The sequence below is a fragment of the Arvicanthis niloticus genome, chromosome 5 (assembly GCF_011762505.2).
Source record: "Arvicanthis niloticus isolate mArvNil1 chromosome 5, mArvNil1.pat.X, whole genome shotgun sequence".
Taxonomy (NCBI): domain Eukaryota; kingdom Metazoa; phylum Chordata; class Mammalia; order Rodentia; family Muridae; genus Arvicanthis; species Arvicanthis niloticus.
The window spans coordinates 40,336,421-40,360,243 of NC_047662.1; the positions used below are offsets into that span (position 1 = coordinate 40,336,421).

General features: G+C 41.0%; 1 protein-coding gene across 11 annotated transcripts in view; it reads left to right on the top strand.

The window, feature by feature from the left end:
• Nucleotides 1–5,141, top strand: part of Elavl4 (ELAV like RNA binding protein 4) — a 156,891-nt gene extending 151,750 nt beyond the window's left edge. For 7 of the 11 annotated variants that reach the window (XM_076934458.1, XM_076934457.1, XM_076934451.1 and 4 more), the window contains one exon: nt 2,188–5,141. In XM_076934458.1, the coding sequence (XP_076790573.1) occupies nt 2,188–2,557 (370 nt within the window). In that variant the 3' untranslated portion in view covers nt 2,558–5,141. The remainder of the gene's footprint in view (nt 1–2,187) is intronic. The other 4 variants (XM_076934452.1, XM_076934456.1, XM_076934455.1 and 1 more) reach the window with 1 other exon arrangement.
• The last annotated feature ends 18,682 nt before the right edge of the window (nt 5,142–23,823 follow it).

Here is a 23,823-nt window from a genome sequence, read left to right on the forward strand (position 1 = left end):
GAATGTAATCAAAAGGCTTTCCAGGCGTAACCTGAAATCAGAGCCTTGGAATTTAGGTGGGTTATGTCACTACATCCATGAGGTTCCCATGTGACCTGAGAGGCTCCACTGCATTGCCAGGGGCATAGATAGCATCCTCATTTTCTTCCTCAATAGTGATGTGCTCTTTAATACTCCTTCATCAATTGAGGGAAAGGGATGTGGTCTTAAATAGCCACAATGCCCACTTTATCCAGGTCTTTGATCACCTGGCTATACATGGTAAGTACCCTGACTCTGGGAACTAGCACACAGTGAAGGGAATAAGTTGACTGCAGCTTCACTACCAGAGAGAGCAGCAGCCTCTTAAATCTCAATCCCAGCACTGGTGATGCTGACTATGACTTGGCTCCACGTGGCTAACAGTGCTTGACTGTTCCCAGCACACTGCATCTGTCTAGCTCTAGTCCATACCTTTGCTGCTCCTTAACTTTGGTGAACTAGCACCTGGTGTGGAAAAGGGTGTAACACATATGACTAGGAACAACTGGTCCATGTGTTGCCACATCATCCAGTGTCCAATCCAGCCCAGCCCAGACCAGCCCAGACCAGTCAAGCGTAGCCAGCACTAGTCAGTGACAAGATTCTCCTTTTTATTAAATCAAGATTTAGATGTGGCCTCCACCCTGCCTTAGTGTTCCAGGTAATTATCATCAATTTGAATAGCAATCCTACTTAAAACCTCTTTACTGGCTCTGATCTTGTTCTTATAATAAGTAGTTGGTTGCTTTTTGCACATTAACAGAAAGATGTCAGAGACACACAAGGCTGAAGGAGAAACAGTTTATGTGTCAGTCTTTTAAAATAATACAAATAACAAATAAGTCATTTTACCCCTTTAAGGATCTGTACCATAGTTTTGCCTTTGTTTTACTGTTAGTTTTTAACCAAAAGGGAAAGTTGGTTTGTTGAATAGTAGAAAAAAAAGAAAAAAAAAACCTACTGAGTTGTTCTTTGTAGTATATCTTTAGATTATTATCTAAATTCTAGTTAAAATGTGAAATTTTAATGACTTCTAAACCTCCAAGAGTGTCTGTTTCCTTTTTAAAATAGTCATAACTTACACTTTGTCCCATACCCCCATCTATTTTGGACTTCCTCTTCTCCCATTCCCTCCTCCTCACCCCTCAAAAAATTCAACCAAATGAAAAGCAATCTGGTCAGCAGTAAATAGGTCAAAGTTCAGGGTGAAACAAAATATTGCCAATCCTGTTCTGCCATAGACTCTGATCTCCTAACTGTTTCTTTCATCACAAATGCTACATGGGTTTATTTTATCAGACAGTGAATAAAATCTGAAGGTTTTTTTTTTTTCTTTTCAATTCTAAACAAATAAAAAATATATTTCTAACCTAATGCAACAGCCACAAAGAGTATTTTTATGCTTTTCTAATGTATAGCAATTCAAAATTTATAACTGTACAAACCAATTGAGGTCTTGTTCCAGTGATGCTCAGAAATGGATTTGAGATGATATAATATCAAGGAATGGTACATCTATTATAACTTCTCCGTTTCTATGAGAGAACCCTTCATGAATAAATGCTGAATAGTAAATGAGCCACTCATCTGGTTAATAACAAGATACCTCCTCATGTATTTATAACCTCAATGACACCAAGAGGTCTCTGACAGACGTAAGTGGAAGAGCTCTGATGATGGTACAATTGAGCGCTTCTAGGCCCATCCCTTAATCTCCTAAAAAGTAACATTTTGCAAGCACTGACATAAAATTGTTATTCACTCAATCAATAAACATGTATTTTTTTCCTATGGGCCACTGTGTCTGTGAGAGCCTGTATACACTCCACTGAATGAATAAACCCAGCATTAGAATGAATGAACCAGAGTCCCTTTCCTGAGAACTCAGTCTATGGTCTGGTAGGTTCAGGGTGGGACAATATATGAACATAGACTGTGTTAGATCTGTGTAAAGCCTTGATCTGGGGGCCTCTCTTGACTTTTAAGAAATGCCTTGGTTATTCTCTTGGCATGTACATGCCTTAGCTGTCTACCTCATCGAAAGAAATATCACAGATGTTAGCTTTTGCATTTTGGTTTTGAAACCCTGAAGACTCTCCTGCAAACACTCACTCAGCCCTTTGCCCCGTGTCTGTGTCTGTGCATCTGTGTGTCATCCATGGTCAGACTGATGTCTGGACCAGTCCCCCCTTCTGCTTGTCCCCCCAGGTTCTCCCCAATCACCATTGACGGGATGACAAGTCTTGTGGGAATGAACATCCCTGGTCACACAGGGACAGGCTGGTGCATCTTCGTCTATAACCTGTCCCCTGATTCTGATGAGAGTGTCCTCTGGCAGCTCTTTGGCCCCTTTGGCGCCGTGAACAACGTCAAGGTCATCCGTGACTTCAACACCAACAAGTGCAAGGGATTCGGCTTTGTCACCATGACCAACTACGATGAGGCAGCCATGGCCATCGCCAGCCTCAATGGCTATCGCCTGGGAGACAGAGTGTTACAAGTTTCCTTTAAAACCAACAAAGCCCACAAGTCCTGAATTTCTGACCCTTACTTATTAAAAAATATATATAAATATATACGAACAAAACATGCGCGCACACACATACACAAAAGAGAGAGACAAACTTTCCAAGGCTTATATTCAACCATGGACTTTATAAGCCCGCGTTGCCTAAGTATTAAAACATTGGATTATCCTGAGGTGTACCAGGAAAGGATTTTATAATGCTTAGAAAAAAAAAGAAAAAAAACACAAAAAAAAAATACCTTTGATGCATTGAATGTTCTTTCATAGCTGTCGTTGTTGAATATAATATACATAGATAGCAATGTGCAGGGATTTTTACCCAGCCAGCTAACTTTACTACCTTCCTTGAAGGTGGGTCTTTTTAAGATGACCATTCGCTCATTTGAAGAAGAAAAACAAAAAACACAAAAAAATAACAAATAATTTTTACAAAGTAATGGAATTCAAAGGAAGAAAAAAAAAGATTTTTCTTTTTTGTCAAAATGTTGATCCAATCAGATTGGTTAAAACCCCCCACACAAATTAAAGAGGAATAATAAAAATTGCAAAAATTAAAAAAAAACTTTTGCAAATTTTTTTATTTTTCCTTTTTCTTTTATATCATGTGAACTAAAACAGTCTTCTGTTAGGGGACGGGGAAAGGGGGTACCTGATGACATTAACAATTTAATAACATTAACATTGTTGCCAAAGAGGTGGTCTCTTTGCTGAAAATGGGTTTCAAGAAAAATCTATTTTTATAAAATATAAAGAATTTTTACAAGAGAATCTGGATTTGAGAAAAAATATTTTGACTGGCTAATTTAGGGGAAATTGACAACTTTGTCGCGTTCATACTGCTCTGGTAACTTTTTAGAGATCAAGATGTGTGTTTTAAACTGGATTCGTAGACTGTTTTTTGAAGGATGGGCTATAAACAGATGATCTTCATATCTTTTCATAGCATGTAATAATAATAAAAATATTAATTGCTAGGGGAAAGGAGTGTTCGTTCTACCCAGGGTACCACAGTTCCCCACAGTCAAAACCCAAAAGCAAGGAGATGAGTTGAAAGACAGTTTTTCTTTAAGTCATCAGTATGGGATGTCAGCAGAACAAAAATTAAAAAGATTCATTTTCCTTTTAATCTAAAACTTCCTTAGTTTGAGCAGTAGGTGCTACAAAATTATTTACATATCTTAGTATCATAGTTAAATGTAAACGTGTTTAGGAGAGGGGAAAAAAAGATAGATTTGCTTTACATTCATTAAGCAATTTTCTAATTCACTTTGTAGCCCATGCTGATAAAATTGGGCTGTGTGGGTACATTTGAAACACTGTTTATGTTGCTTGAAACACTTATTTATTTAATTGCAGATGTGATGATGCCTATGGCCAAGATCAAATATAGCTAGATTGGCTAGACTACTTGTTTGTTTACTTAAACTTTGGGAAGAAGCATATTATTGTGTCCTTCTGTTGTGTGTGTATGTGTATATATAATATAAATATATATATAAAGTTATTTTTTCTTTGGTTAATTTATTATAAGTTGTAACACTTGGCTAGTTTTGTTTGTATATGTCTTAAAATGTTTTCTTATGATATTTAAGTGACAGTTAAAGAAGTATCAAGGTAACTTGTGTAGAACTATTGTTTGATATATTGTCATGTTTGTTGTGAATATTTTTTCTTACTGCACAGTAGAAAAATTAAAAAAAAACTGGGTCTTTATTTTAATGTAATTCAGATTGGGGAAAACTAAACAGAGCTAAGGGAACAAAAGGACTGTGGGAGCAAACTCCCATGGCCAGTGCACTGATCATTTTAGTATGTTTGTGCTTTGTACGGTTATATATTTAAAACAAAAATGAAACAAAAAAATCCAAGAGTTCATGCTCTTCCCTGGGTAATAGAAACAGTTACTCGCTATGCATAATCTAGTTGATAGTAAAATTTGCTATTGCTTTTCTTGTCTTGTTACATAAAATCTTTTCAATACAAGTTTAGTCTTAATGGTAATAAAACGTTATGGTTATTTATAACTTGTGCTTATTTTGTGCATTTTTTCCCATGCTGAACCCACTAAGTGCATGTAGACAGGACTGTTGTTTGCACACTGAAGAGGCAAACTTTGTAGTAGTCGTTGTAGTGGTAGACAGATAACGAAAACCGAGGCTGCATCATAGACTACTCCTTTAAATTTTTTTTCTATTTTTTTTCCTCTTTTCAGTTTTTGGAGAAAAATAAATAACACCAGATTTCAGTTCAGAGAACACTCGTTCAACATTCAGGGAAACCTTTATATGTCACCTGCTATGAATGAATGCAGTTTGCTGGCCAAGTTCTGATGCATTTGCTAAGCATTCATGGGAAAGGCATGCCAAAATCTCTTCTCTATGATGTGTTCAATCTGGGGGAAAAAAAAGGAAAAAAAATCTTAGGACCAGGCAGTTGTATACTTTAGTTATAAATGAATGACTTCATGTTAATCTTGCTAGTTTAGATGATTTCTGAGGGAAAGTATTGTAAATGTTTTTTTTCATAATCTTGTTGTGTTTGAATTATTTGTACTTTATCTGTCCAGACAATAAATGAAAGTGTGTAGAATGAATTTGAGCTTCCCAAATTTTTAAATGTGTTTATTCAAACGTTTTTCTATAAGATATGCAGAGTTCCCTGATATTCTCTCATGACGTAAATAAAGGAATAGAGTAAAGTTCTGTTTTGCAGCTTAGCCCGGTCTGTCAAAGTTTACTCAGTATTTAGAAGTCATTGCCCTTCTTCTATGCTACTTAAAAGTATGATTCCCCAACAAGCAGTATCCTTGTCATCTGAGACTCTGTTAGAAATGCAGAATCGCGGCTGAAGGCAAATTTATACAGAACCAGATCCTAGGATGAATCACAGGTTCTTTAAAGATTTGAGGCACACTGCCTACTTGGTAAGCCAGAAGATTTGCTATTTCCTGTGGCATTATGACACGTTCCTATCTGTTATTTATAAGAATACCTGTGGCTTGTTAGGAGGACAAAGGTTACCATTTACAAAGCATCCATAATACATCAGCCAGGCCATGTGGGGACTACTATATTCTTTCACTTTATCCTCTCAGTATCTGTGAAGAGCAGATAGCATCATCCACATTTTACAGGTGATGCAGGCAAAGCTCCATGAGATTGAGTAACGAGATTAAAAAAAAAAAAAAAAAAAAAAAGACAGCAAGCCTCCAGTAGGTTTGAATGGAGTTGAGGTCTGCTTCTCCTGCCCTGTCCCCCACTAAGGTCAGGTTGGGGACTATATGGAGGAAGCCGACTATTTGTTCTGAAAAGTGACGGCCAACAAGAAAAATCATCTTTTATCATTGAACTCACTTTTATTTAGAAGAAGCAAAGTCATGACTTTCTATTTGAGAAGGAACCTGGTGCAGAGACTTGCATGTGCAGCATCAAAAGAACATGATTTATCCACAACCTATGGAGGTAAAAATGTCTACCTTATCATGACGTCACATTCAAATCTGCCCTGAACTTTACAGAATGAGCGTTTTACATATTTCTGAATGTGATCATTCCTTGATAATCTACTGTCCGTCTTTCATTTCCATTTTCTCACTAATTGAAAATTCATAATGCCCAGTAAAACATCACCATCCATAAACTGACACTTCAAGAAAAAAATGCCCCCATTGATCCAGATGAATGAATAGTCCAATTCTCTTCCTTTTCTCATTAACCCCTTTTTATTATTATATTAAATTACCACATCAGTTGGGATAATTAAATTCAGAGCATAAAATGGGATTTAATTAACCAAGCTAAATATTAAACCTGTAAGTCAGCCTGCACCTTTACAGTTGAACTCAAAAGGTCCCTCTAGTTTTCTCTAAATACAGCCCCATGTTTCGTTTGTAAAGGAAAATGAACATTTAAACAAATAGCTGTCCCAGAAAATAACACAGCTTCACAAATATGTTTGTAGGGTCTAAAAGCTTTGCAATTAACCCTGTGATAGTTGCCACTCATCAGGGGTCATGTTGGTGTTGGACTATGAAAAGATGCTATGTTTCTCATTCATGTAGTTCACTCCTGCACCCCAATAATAGATCTATGCAGAAAGTTTCCCAAATAGATGTAGGTCTTTAAATAGTTTCTGAAGATGTCCTTAGAAGGACACATTCCACACACACACACACACACACACACACACACACTCTTCCCAACATAGGCACAATGTGTCTGCTTAATGTGGAATAAAAAAAAAAAAAATCCCTCTTGTTGCAGCTGTCTGTCCATTACCTTAAATCTCCAGGCAAATATAGTTTCCGTGGGTGTTTGTAGGGAGCTCTAGCAAATCACAAGAATGTGGAGAGATTATTAAATTTCTTTGAGGTCCAGGGTACATTATATTTTGCTTGGATGAAAAATTGCATGTCACAGGAGGCTGACAGCATTTAGTTAGTGTTATTTCTATCAAAGAGATAGGAAGAGTGTAATGTGCTCTCTTTCTCTCTCTCTCTCTCTCTCTCTCTCTCTCTCTCTCTCTCTCTCTCCCTCTCTCTCTCAGTGTGTGTGAGTGTGTGGGGGGGTATGCACACATGCACTGTGTCTGTGAATGTACCTATATATATATTAGGATTATATAAATATAATCCTAATTTGGCACAGAAGTCACCTTTGCAATAGATAATTCAAGACCCCACTTCCCCTCTAGGCGCACTATAGGCACTGTGCAGCCATTTCTTAATGGATGCACACATGTGAACAGGTAGAGACAATGTATATTTGTTTCTCAGTGGATGCACACATGCACGCAGGTAGAGGCAAGTTTTGTACAACTAAGTAAGAAGCTTCATTTTTCACTTTTGGATGTGAATTAAAAAACCATGCCTGGCAGACAGAAGAAATGTTTTCTCTAAACGGAAGTCATTAAAATCTTAATTCGAGGCCATCCTGTCTGAATTTCTCCCCCAGTTTTAAAGAGAGCTCAGGAACACTGCTGTATAATAAATACCCTCTACCTTCCACTGCCTTTGTTCTACCTGATGAGAGGAATAATAAAAGGAAATTACATTTTATCTCCATGAGCTAAAAGCAGGTTTAATATTGTCCAAAAATGACTCGTACCATTTCTTTATCTTATTAGCTTTTTGGCATATTAGGTAATAAGATAATTTCTCCTGGTGCAGTATTTATGTAAGAATCGTATTTCTCTGTGTGCAGATCACTTACAGAAGTGTCTGTTAACAGGAGAGAATGATGCATAATCGGCACTTAAGATTAAAATAGATCTGAGAACAAGAAAGTGTTCCTTCAATTAAAGGAACAGCATTGCTCCAGACTCATCTTTTTTGTTTCTGCCACAGAATGAAAACTGGCTTAAAATTGCCCAACCTCAGGTTAATTACCAGAAGGCTTTCTATGTAAGTTCAGCTTAATCTACTAGTGGTTCAAATTCAAAGTGGACTAACATGACTCTCCAGGATGTCTTTTAATTAGTTCAGACACTCTCTAACGAAGTCCTTGAGATATAAATGTTTCTAGGGACAGGACCAGTCTATTGAAAGCCTTTGCTGTTGCAACTACTAACATGTGTGTTCTAGTAAAAAAGCATCATTGCCCCATTTACATTGAACAACAACAACAAAAAAAAAGACTCAGGGAAATTAGGTAATTTGTGCAAGTAGGTGGAGAAACAAAAATTTAAACCTGGATCTGTCTAGTCTAGTATATCACCCTGGTTCTGAGCCAATTTCTTCACAGGAGTCAAAACAATTACCAAATGGTCTTCCCTTCCATAAAAAGTAGAGATGAGCCCAGTTGTTTAAAACAACAAGGGAAATTCCATTAATGAATGTATTCTTCCTGGGATTAAACCCTTCCTCAGATCTTTAATAGAAAAATGGATCCCATAACATGTCTTCCAGACAAATGGATAAAGAAAACCTGACAGTGATACTTTTAAAGCACTATTGTTCAATGGAGATTTAAAAATAAAATTGGACTATTGACAGGTTTGTATTAATTGCCAAAAGTTATTGAGATAAAAAGCAGTTGAGGATGGAAGTGGAACGTAGGACTGTTGCTGTGTCCTCCAGAGTAAACGCCATGGCTCTCATGACTCACGGGAGAGAAAGAACCACCTCCTTTGAGCTCTTTTGTTAGAGCCTGAATCCCACTCATAAGTCTCCTTCCCCGGGACTTAGTCATCCCTAAAGACCTGTCAGCTGCAGCCATGCTCTAGAATTAGATTTTAGCGCTTGACTTTCGGGGTGCATTCAGACCATAGCAATTATGAAATGAAGGTAAACAGAGACAGTGACTATAACACACCCCTCCATAACAGCAGACAGGATGTAAAGAATAAAAAGAACACTAAGTTCTTCTAGTTGCCCTTCAGAGTGGCCCCACTTGTCTCCACAGGAAGCACTGTGTGAGCCAACAGCATCTGGTGAGCTCTCCTTTCTTTAACACTGCTGCCCCTGAATTACAGAATATTACTAAAAGATGAGGAACATACTCTTCATTTAATATCTGACAAAAACAGGCTCAAGGAAATCTGGTTTCAATCCAATTTCTTTCCACCAAAACACATTAGTGACATTTACCATAGCACTCCGATTTCTTAGCCACCCACCTAGGAATGAGGTTCACCTGGGTAGGGTGTTGAAGAAAAATCTGCCAAGGCCTAGTCAAGTCCATGCTGGAACCCTTATTCTAAACACTATGTGCCAGGCACTGCAGCAGGGGCATGGTGAGCAGACATGGCCAGACTGCTCTCCTCTTGTTCCTATTTTGTGAGTGACACTCCATCAGATTATGAGAGAAAAGAATACAGAACATAAACTTGAAATTTGATATGAAACTACATGAGACAATGATGTGCATGCTTTCTGTGCTAGAGGGAGAACAGCAGGACAGTTTGAAGATTTGGAAGGAGGAGGAGTAAGAGGAGGAAAAGAGGAGAAGGAGGAGGAGGGGGAAAAGGGAGAGGGAGAGGAGGAGGAGAAAGTGGGGGAAGAGGGGGAGGAGGAGAAGGAAAAGAAGGGGAAAGAGGAGGAGGGGTGGGGAAGGAGGAGGAGAAGAAAAAGGAGGGGGAAGAGGAGGAGGGGTGGGGAAGGAGGAGGAGAAGAAAAAGGAGGGGGAAGAGAAGGAGGGGGTGGGGGAGGAAGAGGAGGAAGGGGGAGGAAGAGGAGGGGAGGAGGAGAAGGAAAAGGAGGGGGAGGAGGAGGAGGGGGTGGGGGAGGAAGAGGAGGAAGGGGGAGGAAGAGGAGGGGAGGAGGAGAAGGAAAAGGAGGGGGAGGAGGAGGAGGGGGTGGGGGAGGAAGAGGAGGAAGGGGGAGGAAGAAGAGGGGAGGAGGAAAAGGAAAAGGAGGGCGAGGAGGAGAAGGGGGTGGGGGAGGAGGGGGAGGAGGGGGAGGGAGAGGAAGAGGAGGAAAGGGAGGAATGGGTCGGGAGGCGGGGTGGGGTAGGAGGAGGAGGAGAAGGAAAAGCTGGGGGATGAGAAGGAGGGGTGGAGGAGGAGGAAAAGGGGGAGGAGGAAGAGGAAAGGAAGGAGGAGGAGGAGGAAAGGGAGGAGGAGGAAGAGGAGGAAAGGGAGGAGGAGGAAAGGGAGAAGGAGGAGGAAGAGGAGGAGGAGGGATACTCTAGAATCTAGGAAGAGCAACATAAGTCACATGATTGTCCTATTGAGCCAGCAAAAGCCCTAGGAAATCACTTCAGCCTCTGCATTTGAATGCTTGGGGGAGGGGGGGAGAGGATTTACATTGCCTAAAGTTTTCCCCATATGACTAGCTATTATCTCATTCCACAGCCATCAAGATTCCTCTTCTTAAAATGCCATTCCTCTGCACAATCACCATTTTACTCAAAATATATGCAACATACTTTCTGAGAAACCTTCCATGACCCTAGGTTGGGTTAGTGATTCCTTGGTGATTCTGTATATCACAGCACTCTGGGTAGCATATTCAAACTGAAGGCATGCCTCCCTGGGAGCAGAGGAATCAGTCAGTGACTGTCTTAGAAGAACTCAAGTGTAGGCCAAGTATATAGGGCTCATATCAAAGATGCAGGGTATTTGAGGAGCACAAGGGAGGCAGTGGTCAATTTTAGCTATGGTGGGATGGGGCAAAGTCAAGTTGTAACAGGAAAAGGCATGCTAACAGTGTTTAGGAATCAGCCATCCATTGAAAGATTAATCAGACTGAAGGAGACAATTGGGTGAGTTAGAACCATCACATTGGGAAGGATGGAAGTGACCAAAGACAAGAGTTAGAGGCTCTTCCAGGAACTTGCTATGTGACACTGCTGGTGTCTGGAAACTGAGAGAATAATGACATGTTGCAAAAGATTAGAGTGGAGTAGGAAGTGAGACACAGCAAAATGCAGGAAGAAGCCCTGTGATTCCACAGCAGACAGAGGGCAAGATGCTGGGGTGAAAGTGGTCACAAGCACCAAACCATCAAGCTAGAGAAAGAACTCTGATTTTCACCACAATTCAGAGTAATGGGAGCAAGGCATAGTGGCACATGTATGTGATCTCAACTGAACCACCTAGGCTACACTTCAAGTCTGTCTCCAAAAAACAAAAGCAGGACTGGGAGATAGCTCTGTCTGTAATGTGCTTGCCTTGCAAGCACCATGACCTCAGTTTAAATACCCAGAACCATTTTTTAAGTCATGGATTATAGTGAACTTGTGATCTTCCCATTGGGGAGGCAGAGATGGGAAGATCCCTGGCACAGTGTCTAACCAGGCTACCCTCCATGGTAAATTCCAGGGCAGTAAAGGACCTTGTCTTTAAAAAGTGAATGGAACCTGAGGGAATGACATGCAAGGTTAACCTCTGGCCTACACACACACACAAACACACACACACACACACACACACACACACACACACACGCATGCATATATCTGACACACATATATAAAATGGTATATGAAGAAAGGCATGTGTCACAGCCACAAATCTTCTCAATCTTTATTTATTCATTATAATAGTTGGTTTATTTAATTTATTTCTTTATTCACTTCTCATCCTTATCACTCCTCTCCTCCCAGTCCCACCCTTACAAGTCACTTTCCCCATTACCCTTTCTTACCCCCGCCTTGGGTATCACCCCACCCTGGGACATTCAGTCACAATAGGCCTAAAGGCATCCTCTCTCAATGAAGCCCAACTAAGTAGTCCAGTTAGGGAAAGAGAATTCAGTAACATAAAACAGAGTCAGAGACAGACAATTATTAGAGGATCCACATGAAGACCAAGGTGCACAGCTGCTGTGTATGTGCAGGGAGCCTAGGTCCAGCCCCTGCATGTTCTTTAGTTGATGATTCAGTGTCTGTGAGCCCCCATGGGCCAGGTCAGTTGACTGTAGGTCTTCTTGTGGTGTCCTTGACTTCTCCAGCTCACTCAATCCTATCCCCCACTCTTCCAAAAGAGTTCCTGAGCTCCTCCTGATGTTTTTGGCTATGGGTCTTTGTATCTCTTTCCATCCACTTCTGGGTGGAGCCTCTCAGATAGTTATGCTAGGCTCCTGTCTGCAAACATAGCAGCATATCATTAATAGTGTCAGAGTTTGGCTCTCTTAAATGGGATATGTCTCAAGTTGGGCCAGTCATTGGCTGGCCATTCCCTCAATCTCTGCTCCATCTTTATCCCTGCACATAATTTTAGCTAATGACTGTCTAAATAACTGATTGCTGTTTATATCTTAATTGTCCCTGAAAGGCCATGTTTTGGAAGCTTTTTACTGGGGGGGGGGGTGCTACTAGATGGTGGCAGAGCCTTAAAGAGATGGAGCCTGGGGAGAGACCTCTAGGTCATTGGAGGTGGACCTTGAAGAAGATGATAGGATTTGAGTCTCTTCTTTCTCTCTTTCTTTTTGTTTCCTGGACATCAGACAAACAATTGAGGTGTTTGTTTGTTTGCTTGTTTGTTTGTTCGTTTGTTTGTTATGGTGTTTTGTTTTGTTTTGTTTTTCCTCAGTCATTTACTTCCGCCATGACTGGCTTCCATACCACAGGCCTAAAACAATGGAGTCAACTAATGGATTGGCACTTCTGAAACTTTGAGCCAGAATGAACCTTTTCTCTTTATAAGCTGGTTGTCTTGGGTATCAGTTATAGCAACAGAGAGCTGACTGACCTACTGGCAGTATGTTGTTTCTTGGTATGTTTGTGATTAGAGGAAACTGGCATTTGAATCAGTAAGAATTCACAAGAATCAGTATGTAATTAGTAAGCAAAATTACCCTTCCGTATGTGGGTGAGCACAGCCCAATTTGTTGAAAACCCAGATATTTTTGTTTTAAAAAAAGGGGGGTGGAGGGGCAAAAGAAAGAGAGCTGAGGCACTCCATTCTACAAAATATAGATGATACTAGTGCCCACTTTACTCAGGATTGAGAGGATCAAAGATAATAATATGTGTTAGTGCTAAAGCATTACCTGATAGGTAGTAGTAAATTCCCCTACGCTATAAGGCTTTCTAAGAGCAGAGACTATGCCTTATCCGCCAGCAAAAGATCAAGCACATGTCAGTGAACATGCTTAGCTCCAGCAGGTGGAATAAGGCACAAGCCTCAAAATTTCACAACCTAATCCTATAAGTGTGTTACCAGTCTTGGTTCTGCCAGACTGCTATAAAACATTAGATTGTGTAATTTATAAACATCAGCAATGTATCGATCGTAGTTTAGAGAAAAATAGAAGGTCTAATTTAATATTTCCATAGATTTAGGTCTGTTGAGGGGTTATCCCCTGCCTGGTAGATGGTACCTTCTTGTCACACCCTGACATGATGAAAAGGTGATAAACTCCCTTACAGAGATTCTATAGATATACCAATCCCACTCTTACAGATGAGTCATCTGTAGCCTAATTGTCTTTCCAAATCCCAACCCTTTAATATCGCTACATTAGGTGTTGGTTTGAATTTATGAATTTTGGGGGAGCACAATCATTCAAACTTTGACATTATTTTAAATGGTTAAAGAAACTTAGCAAATGCGACCCAGTTCAGGATTTTGAGATGGAGATAGGCTCCTGGATTATCCAGGTGGTTCCAATAAAGATCTTTACAAGAGGGAAGCAAGAGCATCAGAGTCTACAGTACAAGATGTCATGAAAGGAATGTAGGCAGCCTCTAGAAACTTAAACAAGTTAGGAGATGGGCTACCAAAACCTCCAGGACTATATATCCCTAATGCCTTGACCTTAGAATTACTGTCCCTAGAATAGTAAGGCAATAAATTTATGCTGCTTTAAGCCAATAAATGTACTTATTTGTTACAGTGACAAGAGGAAAAGAATATATTGGCCAGGTACAAAATAGGCATCTGAGAAAGAACGGCTAAGAAGAGGTTGTCACTCAGCTCAGGCCCTCCCTGAACCCTGGCATTGGGGACAGGGACAGTATTGATGGTTTCCTCCCACTTCCTCATACACCCTCAATGCTTGGTACCTTCCAGAAGCAAAATGAGCTTCATAGGTGGAAGAGGGGAGAAAATAAATGGGTCAAAGGTTATCAGTGGCTTGTAATCTGGGCTCTAGAAGAGGTTAGAATATCTAAGGGGTAATGGAAGAAATAGTAGCCCAGAGAATATGGTTTAAGTCTCCAGTTTCTGGACTCAAATCAGTCAAATTCCTGTGCAGTTTAAATACATTCTAAACTATAAACCTGCGCATACATTTGTATTCCACATATCAGTTAGCAGTGGGAAGCCCAGAAGCATTTCTAACCTGCTAGGAACCCTCAAAATATCTCAGCAGTTTCCAAATCTCATCAGTTTTACTCACTGAAAAATCTCTTAAATTCATCTCATCATGCATAGCTAAAAAAACATCTTCTGGTTTAGCCAGTGTCAGTCACCTCACAGAGCTTCAACCAATGAGGTGTAAGAAGTCCCTGGAAAGTCTTCTGGAACAGCTCTTCTAACTGGTGGCACTCACCTTCCGCACTGTTTCCCTTTGGCATTACCCTGTTGCCCACTCTTCCGTCTCACCTAGAACATAAATGTAACATCTAAAGCTGCAGGTTTTATGCCACCAAGTAAAGCCTTCAGTGCATGGAATGTGTTACATCTTGTTGAAGCATTGGCCAAGGAGGTCTCACAGAGCCCTTCAAACATCATAGGTTAATGCCACACTGGAAACATGAAGATAACAGCCAAATGATGGTCTACAAAGTAAAGGCAGACATGAAGCTAAGGCCTTTAATGGCATCTCCAAGCCACAAAAGCAACCCTGAGTGGTCTCTGGACCTGAGAAAAGTACACTCTGTTGCACAGCTTCCCAACTGATGAACACATTTTTTTTTTTGACGTGTTCACTTTATTTCTTTAAACTTCTCCAGAGTGGGGAAGAACTTTGGTCTTGGGTAGCACCCAAGCCATTGTTTGTATCACCAATAGCCAGTTCCTCTACTCTGCTGGCCCATATGAGTGGCCCTCTGTGTGTTGCTATACGGGAAAGTTTACACAACTTTGTCTCATTGAACTGATCTTTGATGGGCTGCTTCCTATTCCCTCTGCTTCCCAGTACCCTCCAAAAGTCCCCGTTGCTAGGATGTCCATTACCACCTGCATCCATGTTGTCAATGTATTACTATTGCCTGCTCCTCAGCAGCCACATCTAGTAACCTTAACTTCTCAGCCCCTCAGTGCTCTTCAGTTACTCATTACTAAGAATATTTCAGCATCTTTGCTCATGTCCAAGGACTCCTTTCTTCAGTGAACTCTGCCTTGCTCACTTTCACTCCTTCTATCTTTCTTTTTCTTATTAAGAATGTGCCTTCCTTCTCTTTTAACTTTTTGAAGTACTTTTAGTTTTGAAATTATAATATAATTACATCATCTCTCCCTTTTCTACTCTCTCTCTCTCTCTCTCTCTCTCTCTCTCTCTCTCTCTCTCTCTGTGTGTGTGTGTGTGTGTGTGTGTGTGTGTGTGTGTGTGTGTGTTTCAGGGATGACTACTTGGTATTGGATAACCAGTTGATGTGCTCTTCCCTGGAGATGACTCCACTCTCAACACTCCTTGGTTGCTTATAGTCCTCTACCTAGGCTAGGGTTGCAGCCTCAAAAGCTTTTCTGCTTCCACTTTAGGAAGTCAATTGGTATCATCCTTGTTTAAGTCATGTTCAGCTCTTATGGTTGTGGTTTCTGATGTTACTAGGAGATACAATCTCACAGAAAATTTCTTCCTATTCTTACAATCTCTCTGCCCCAACTTTTGAAATGATCCATAGGCCTTAGATGCAATAGTTATAGCATAGATGTATCAGCTGAGACTGGGCTACACAATTCTGCATGTTGATTGGTTGTGGTTTTCTGAATGGTTTTTATTTTTTGCGAAGAGAAGTCTCTTTCATGAGAGATGAGGACTACACTTATCTGTGACTATGATAATAAATATTTAGAGTATAGTTAGGAATTATGCCGGCTTAGTAAAGTAGTGGTTGCAGGTTCTCATCAATATCCGTGACTTCACTAGCCCTGGGCAGTTAGCAATATTTCCAGGATCAGGAAGATTTCCCTTTTGTTGACCAGGCATTAAGTTCAACTAGAGAGCTATTGGTTACCACCAAAGTATGCATGCTACTAGTACACCCCTAGGGTTATTAAGCCATGCTAGTTGCTGTTGTAGTTCATAGGCATCATAACTGAATAAGCCTATTGGTTGCTTCTCTCCTTCTGGTAACTATGAAAGCTCTTCCTCAGAGAGAAGGCTTTCTGGTTATACACAGCCTAGTCTTTTGCCCAACATTGGCATGGCAGGGGCAGCCCAATCATGCAGTCATTGGTCCTCTAAAGATGTACTATTACTTGTATTATCACTCTGATTTGACAAACAAATTATGAGAAGGAAAGACTCACTTTACCTCATAGTTTTTGGAGATTTCATTCATAGCCCTTGCCTCCAGTGACCTTAGACTCATTATAGGATAGAGCTTCCTGGTTATAATGGCATTTGGAGAAGGGGCTGCTTATTTCACAGAAATCAGAGTGGAGTCATAAAGGGTCAGCACAAAATACACCTTTTAAAGACCTAACCCACTAGCACTTGCTTCCTCCACCCACTTCCTTCTACAATTCCACCATCTCTAATTTTGCATCTATCAATAGATAAAACTATCAATTAGGTCATACTCTAGTCTGCTCTAGAAATGTCCTTATGGAAATATACTCATACACATTACCAAACTCCTAAGTGGTTTCTAACTCAATTAAGTTGATAGTCAACCACTGTATGGGGAAATGGCTCAGTGGTTAAAGTGTTTGCTACAGAAGCATAAGTACCAGAGATAAGATTTCCAGAACCCATGCAAATATAAAGTGCCTGAAACCCATCCTCTGGAAAATGAGACAGAAGATTCACAAGTCAAGATTGGCTATTCAGACTAGCTAAATTGGAGAGCTCTGGACTTAATTAAAAATCTCTGACTCAAAGAATGAGATGGAAAGAAAATAAAAGAACACGTTAACCTCAGGCTTTTGCACACCTGCACACATATCCACCTACATACATATACTCACAGACATGAAAATGTGTACATATTGATGCACACAGAGACACATGAAAATTATAATCATGCATAATGAAATAGTTTGAGATTTGAAGACCACTTTGACATCAGACATGGAGATGCAGACTTTGGAGTTTGCCCAGCTTGTTTGCTGTCTTGCTTTGAAGATTACAATTAAGTGAGACTGCTATAAACTATGGAAGTTGAACTAAATGTATTTTTTTATTATGCTATGACTAAGCATGGCCCCCATAAACTCATGTGTTTGAACAAGCCTATGGTGACCAGGGTGTGGAATGTGGCAGTTTGAATATGCTTGGCCCAGGAAGTGGTACTAGTAGAAGATGTGGGCTTGTTGCAGTAGGTGTGGCCTTGTTAAAGGAAGTGTGTCATTGTGGGGGTGGGCTTTGAGACCCTCCTCCTAGGTGCCTGGAAGTCAGTCTTCTCCTGTCTGCTTTCAGATGAAACTATAGAACTCTCAACTCCTCCTGCACCATTCCTGCCTAGATGCTGCCATGGTCCCACCTTGATGATAATGGACTGAACCTCTAAACCTGTAAGCCAGACCTAATTAAATGTTGTCCTTTTAAGAGTTGCCTTGGTCATGGTGTCTGTTCACAGCAGTAAAACCCTAAGACAAAAACCATACAATGGGAAAAAAGAAGTCTTCAACAGATGGTGCTGGTCTAACTGGATGTCTACACGTAGAAGAAAACAAATAGTTCCATATTTATCACCCTGCACAAAACTCAAGTACAAGTGGATCAAAGTCCTCAATATAAAACCAGATACACTAAATTTAATAGAATAGGAATTAGTAATATCTTTAAACTTATTGGTACAGGAGACAACTTCCCGAACAAAACACCAATGGCTCTGGCTCTAAGATCAACAATTGATAAATGGGACTTCATGAAACTGAAAAGCTTCTGTAAGGAAAAGGACATCGTCAATAGGACAAATTGGCAACCTACAGATTGGGAAAGGATTGTCATCAACCCTACGTCTGGCAGAGGGCTAATATGCAAAATTTATAAAAAAAAATTAGACACCAGGAATCCAAACAACCCAATGAAACAGAGTACATTGGGGTACAGAGCTAAAGAGAAAATTCTCAACAGAGGAATCTCAAATGGCCAAGAAATACTTAAATAAATGTTCAACGTCCTTAGTCATCAGGGAAATGCAAATCCAAACAACCCTGAGATTCCACCTCACACAAATCAAAAAGGCTAGTATCAAAAACTCAAGTGCTATCGCACATGCTGGCAAGGATGTGGAGCAAGAGGAACATTTGAATCTCACTTAAAAGGGGGAATGAAATAGTCATAGGAGGCAGATGGAGGGAGGGAACTGGGTGGGAGAGGCATTGGGGAGGGGAATGGGGAGGTTCAGAATCAGGTGTAGGGAGAGACAGAAGAAAAGGCCAGAGATCCAGAAGAAGGAATGAAAATTGGCAGCTGTCCAGGGTCTGGGTTTAGAGGGCATCTCAAAGACATGCCAGACACCTGGGATAGGGGAGGCTCCCACTCATCAATGGGGGGGGGGGTGACCTTAGCTGAGACTCATAACAGTGGGAATATAGAACCTGAAGCAGTTACCTCCAGTAGCCAGGCAAGAACCATAGTAGAGGGATAAGAACACCAAGCCACACACAAAACATTTGATCAAAAATTTATCCTGTCTACAAAAAGTTCAGGGACAAAGATGAAGCAGAGACTGAGGAAATAGCCAACCAGTAACTAGCCCAACTTGAGACCTATCCATGGTCAATCACCAGTCCCCAATAATGATACTCTGTTATGCTTGCAGATAGATAACTGTCCTCTAAGAGACTCTACCCAGAAGCTGACTGAAACAGATGCAGATACTCACAGCCAAACATTGGACAGAGCTTGAGGACTCTTATAAGGGAGTTGAGGGAAGGATTAGAGGGCATGAAAGGGATAGGAACTCCACAGGAAAACCAACAGAGTCAACTAACCTGGACCCTTGTGGACTCCTAGAGACTGACCCACCAACCAAAGAGCACACACCGGCTGAACCTACCGCACATATATAGCAGATATGCATCTTGGTTTTTATGTAGGTCCCCCAACACCTGAATTTGGGGCTGTCCCTAAAGCTGTTCCTGTCTGTGGATTTTGTCCCTAACTGGGCTGCCTTGTCTACCCTCAGTGGGAGAGGATGCACCTAGCACTGCAGAGACTTGATGTGCCAGGGTTGAAGGGATACCCAGGGGGCCTCTACCTTCTCAGAGGAGAAGGAAAGTGGGTATGGAGGGAGGGACTGTGAGGGGAAACCAGGAAGGGACAGTAATCAAGATGTAAAGTGAATAAATAAAAAAATAAAGTAATTTTTTAAAGGATGTAAGCTCTCAGCTACTGATCCAATTTTGTCTAAGTCATTTTGATCATAGTTGTTCCTGGGAGATTGGTAATTTTTAGAGGACGAAAGTTATCTTGGTTTTTCATGCTTTGTAATCATGCTGAGATTTGCCCATCTGGGGTGAGATCATTAGTTAAGATTCGTTATTGTTGTTGTTGTTGTTGTTGTTGTTGTTGTTGCTGCTGCTGCTGCTGCTGCCTCTATCTACTGCTCAATCACAGGCTTTGGCCTTGGTTACATAGCATCGTTTGTTATACATGAGGATCTCCTTATCAGAGAGAATCAGATCTTGGGGGGGCAGTATTTAGCATTTGATTATAAGCAGCATCATACCAATCTCCTACAGATCTGGGGAGAAGGTAGACAGGGAAGTAGGAGGCTTGGAAGGAGTGAAGGAAAGGGAAACTGTAGTTGGGATGCATTGTATGAGAGAGTAATTATTTAAAAAAAAAAAAAAAAACCTAAAATATGCTTCTACTTTGTACTGAAGCTATTGATAATGCCCCACAACCTCATGTCTAATTCCTTTTGTGGGACACCATTTTTTCTGTTTTAAGACAAACCTAAACCATGAGAGAAGGCCCTGCATAAAGGCAGCAGGGCTGAGAGGTTCTGTGTCTTCAGGGATCGAGATGAGGAGTTGAATTAAGTGCTCAGGTAGGAAGCAGAGAGCAGCAGCACATGGGGACATGCACCGTAAATATCAGAAAAAGATGAACAAGTGACCAGCTGTCTCAGATGCTGATCAAAACCAAACAAGCAAACTATTCGTTACTTTCATGTAATGAATAGTTTTTCCATAAAGCTTTAAAGTCAGGTTACCTGGGGATTTCCACAAAGGGCCTATTTTCAAGTAGACATTTACTATGAGAAGTTGAGCAAACTAGACAATAATGGCCAAAAGGAGGTTCATATTTGTGTATAAGAAAAGCCTCTAAATCCCAACGTTATATATCTTGCTATATAGAAAGCTAAGAGCCAAAGTGGCCCATTCTCTTGATCCAACTAAGGGACTTACTCTGGATTAGACAAAAGAAACAAATTATGGTATGTTATCTAATAACCACTTGTATTTTTTCTCATGTTAAATAATGTAACTGTCTATATTGGTGCCCCAGAGGGCATCTACTTACTGTCTGTGGTCAGGTCATACCAAGACCCTTCATACCCAGACCTAACAAACTCACTACTGGAAACCAGGACCTTGGAACAGCCTCAGAAGCAGCTGCTCACCAACTGTCAGCTCTAGATTCTAATATAGAACTCAAAGCATGGTGGGTCCCATCCCTATCTTCTGGCTTTAGGGCAGGGTCTTGAAGTTATCCCAGGGCACTCAGTGGTGCACCCAGTGGGTGCTCAAAAATATCTGTTAAGTAAGAAGAAGTAATAAGCCAGGCAGTGGTGGCGCACGCCTTTAATCCCAGCACTTGGGAGGCAGAGGCAGGTGGATTTCTGAGTTTGAGGCCAGCCTGGTCTTCAGAGTGAGTTCCAGGACAGCCAGGGCTACACAAAGAAACCCTGCCTCGAAAATAATAATAATAATAATAATAATAATAATAAGAATAAGAAGAAGAATAAGAAGAAGAAGAAGAATAAGAATAAGAAGAAGAAGAAAAAGAAGAGGAGGAGGAGGAAGAGGAGGAGAAGGAGAAAAGGAGGAGAAGGAGAAGAAGGAGAAGGAAGGAGGAGGAAGAGGAGGAGGAGGAGGAGGAGAAGGAGAAGAAGAAGGAGAAGGAGAAGGAGAAGGAGAAAAGGAGAAGGAGAAGGAGGAGAAGAAATAAATGTAACACCAGTTAGACGTTGACGAATAACTGGATGCATAAATGGATAAAATCCCCAGCCTCTTCTCTTTGTCTTTCCTATTGTAATATGCTCTGGCCTCTTTCACCTCAGAAGCAAAAGACCACTTCCTATAGGTTGCTATGCTTCCTTAAAGACAAGTACTTTGCCATACTTCATTCTCCTATCTTTTTGTGTATTTCCTTGGTTATTTTTTTTTCAGCCTAGGGTAGCATGGAACTCATTTTCAGTCAAGGCTGACCCTGAACTCCTGATCCTCCTGCCTCTACTTCCTGGGTGCTGAGATCATGGATGGATGCCACCATAGCTGGCTCCAATCCCATGCCCTTAAATACAGATGATACTCTGATGGACAAGTCTATAGTTCCAGCTGCGTCACCAGGTGGATCTCTTCCACTGGATGACACCTGGTAAATTTCAAATTCAGCAGTTCCTAAGCAGAGCTCGGTGTCTTCCCTCTAAAATCCTCACTTCCTTTTCTATCATCATTGCAGCACCTGACAACTTTGATTATTGCCATATGAGTGTTGCTCTTGACCATTTGTTTTCTTTACCACACACAGCCGACTAACAGTGAGACTCTCTATGGCCAGGAGTATTGGTGTGCACCTGCAATCCCATGAGGATCAATTGGATCTGGGAATTCAAGATCACCTGGGAAACTGAGTAAGATTGTCTGGAAAAGAAGACTCTCCAGATTCTAACGCTTGTCTGTGGAACAGCCATTCTTCTTAAATTCTGTGGGAGAGAATGCTACATGATGATCTTGAATTCTATAAAAGAGTAAACAAACCAGCCAGAAGCTTCTGGGAGCCTAAGGAACAGACAGGCTCTGGAGCCTAAGGAATCCAATAGCCAGCAGCACGTGGATCTTGTTGGAAGCCTCCTTAGAAACTCCCTCTAGGCAACGGCTGGTGGTAGCACCTGCACAGTTCCTCTCCATGGCCATCAGTATGAGCTCTGCTCAGAAACCCAAATGCTCTCATGGGAGAAGTCTACAAAAACCAAGGAGGCAAACAGACATGAACCACCAAGAAACCATTAAATCAAGGTGATCAGAGAAAAAGATCTGGTGGTGCAAATGGCCCTTGAACTGCATAAGAGGAAAGGCGGCAGGCCTCCAGCTTCTTGTGGCTTGGGTATCATGCAAATGGTCTGGGTGTGGGCATCAAAGTGACTGATGTGGTTCCAGAGCAAGTGATAGAATCTCCCATGTCAAGCCATCAATCAACAAACTACCTTCCAAAATAAATCCAAACTGGATGACTTCTCACCTCCTCTCCTACTACTTACCATAGATTCAGATATAGTATACATATAGATAATGGATACATATAGATATGATATCATGAGATGCAGAAAAAAATTTTGCTCATTGTGCTGGAAAGTAACTATATTAAGAAAAGACATTGAAAATATTCACTGATATTTATCCTTCCTTAGCTAGGCAAAATATAGGCTAATATACAGCAGAGACCCAATAAGTGGATAGGTTGATAGACTGGTGACTGAATGAATCAAAGAGACTGGGTATGTGTGAATTTGTCCTTAACTTGCAGTCTACATTAGTCATTATTAGGTCAGTTATATTACAATAACAACTCCAAAGAATCCATGAGTCGGCATGATGAACATTTATTTCTCATTAGGTATCACCAGAAAGGCCTTACTCGTTATCACTGAGGACCCCGGGAGGACACTTAGGACCCTGGGAGGACAGTGGCTGTATTTTAACACCAGCCTTCATCACAACAGAATCATGCACTGGCTCCCACAGCTTCCTCCTATATGTTATTTACACTCACATAACTAAGTTATATAGACATACCCATATACACAGAAAAGCAGGAATGTGCTAGAAAGGAGGAGGTGAGTGAAATCTGTAGATAACCCTGTCGTTACCACAGATGAATAGGATATACTGTGGAGAGATATGGGTGATACACAATGTTGGTGGTAGTAGATTGATCTAAGGAAGTCCCTGGCCGTCAGTAAGGGCTTTCAGGACATCCAAATCAGTTGCTTACATTCTCAACCTCTCCTGTCTGACCTTATCCTGACATCTGGTGTGGTTCCCTAAGGCTTCAGATCAATATTGTTTACTGAACTCTCTGCTGAAATAGACAGGCCAAAGCCCCCACTTCACCTCAGCACCAAGCTCTGCTCTATTCACGGAACCTTGAGAGTACTGAGCCCAGCTCCCATTACAATAAATGCTCTAAGGAACAGAAAAATGGATCCGCAGTTAAGAGTACTCGCTGTTCTTGTGGAGGACCTGGGTTAAATTCCTAGTACCCACATGGCTGCTTACAACCTTCCTTGGTGCCAGTTACAGAGGATTTGGTGCCCTCTTGCTGGTATCTATGGGCACCAGGCACACAGACACATACAGTGCACTCACATAGATACAAATAAAGTCAAATTTTTTAAATAAATTTGAAAATAAAGTCTGTGGACTTCTGCTCTTTGGTAATTTGCCTACCTTTAATCACAGACCAGTGATTCCACTCTCTCCATCTCCCCATCCCCATCTTAGCCAGTTTCCATTTCCCATTTCCTCCTCCATTTTTTTATTGGATA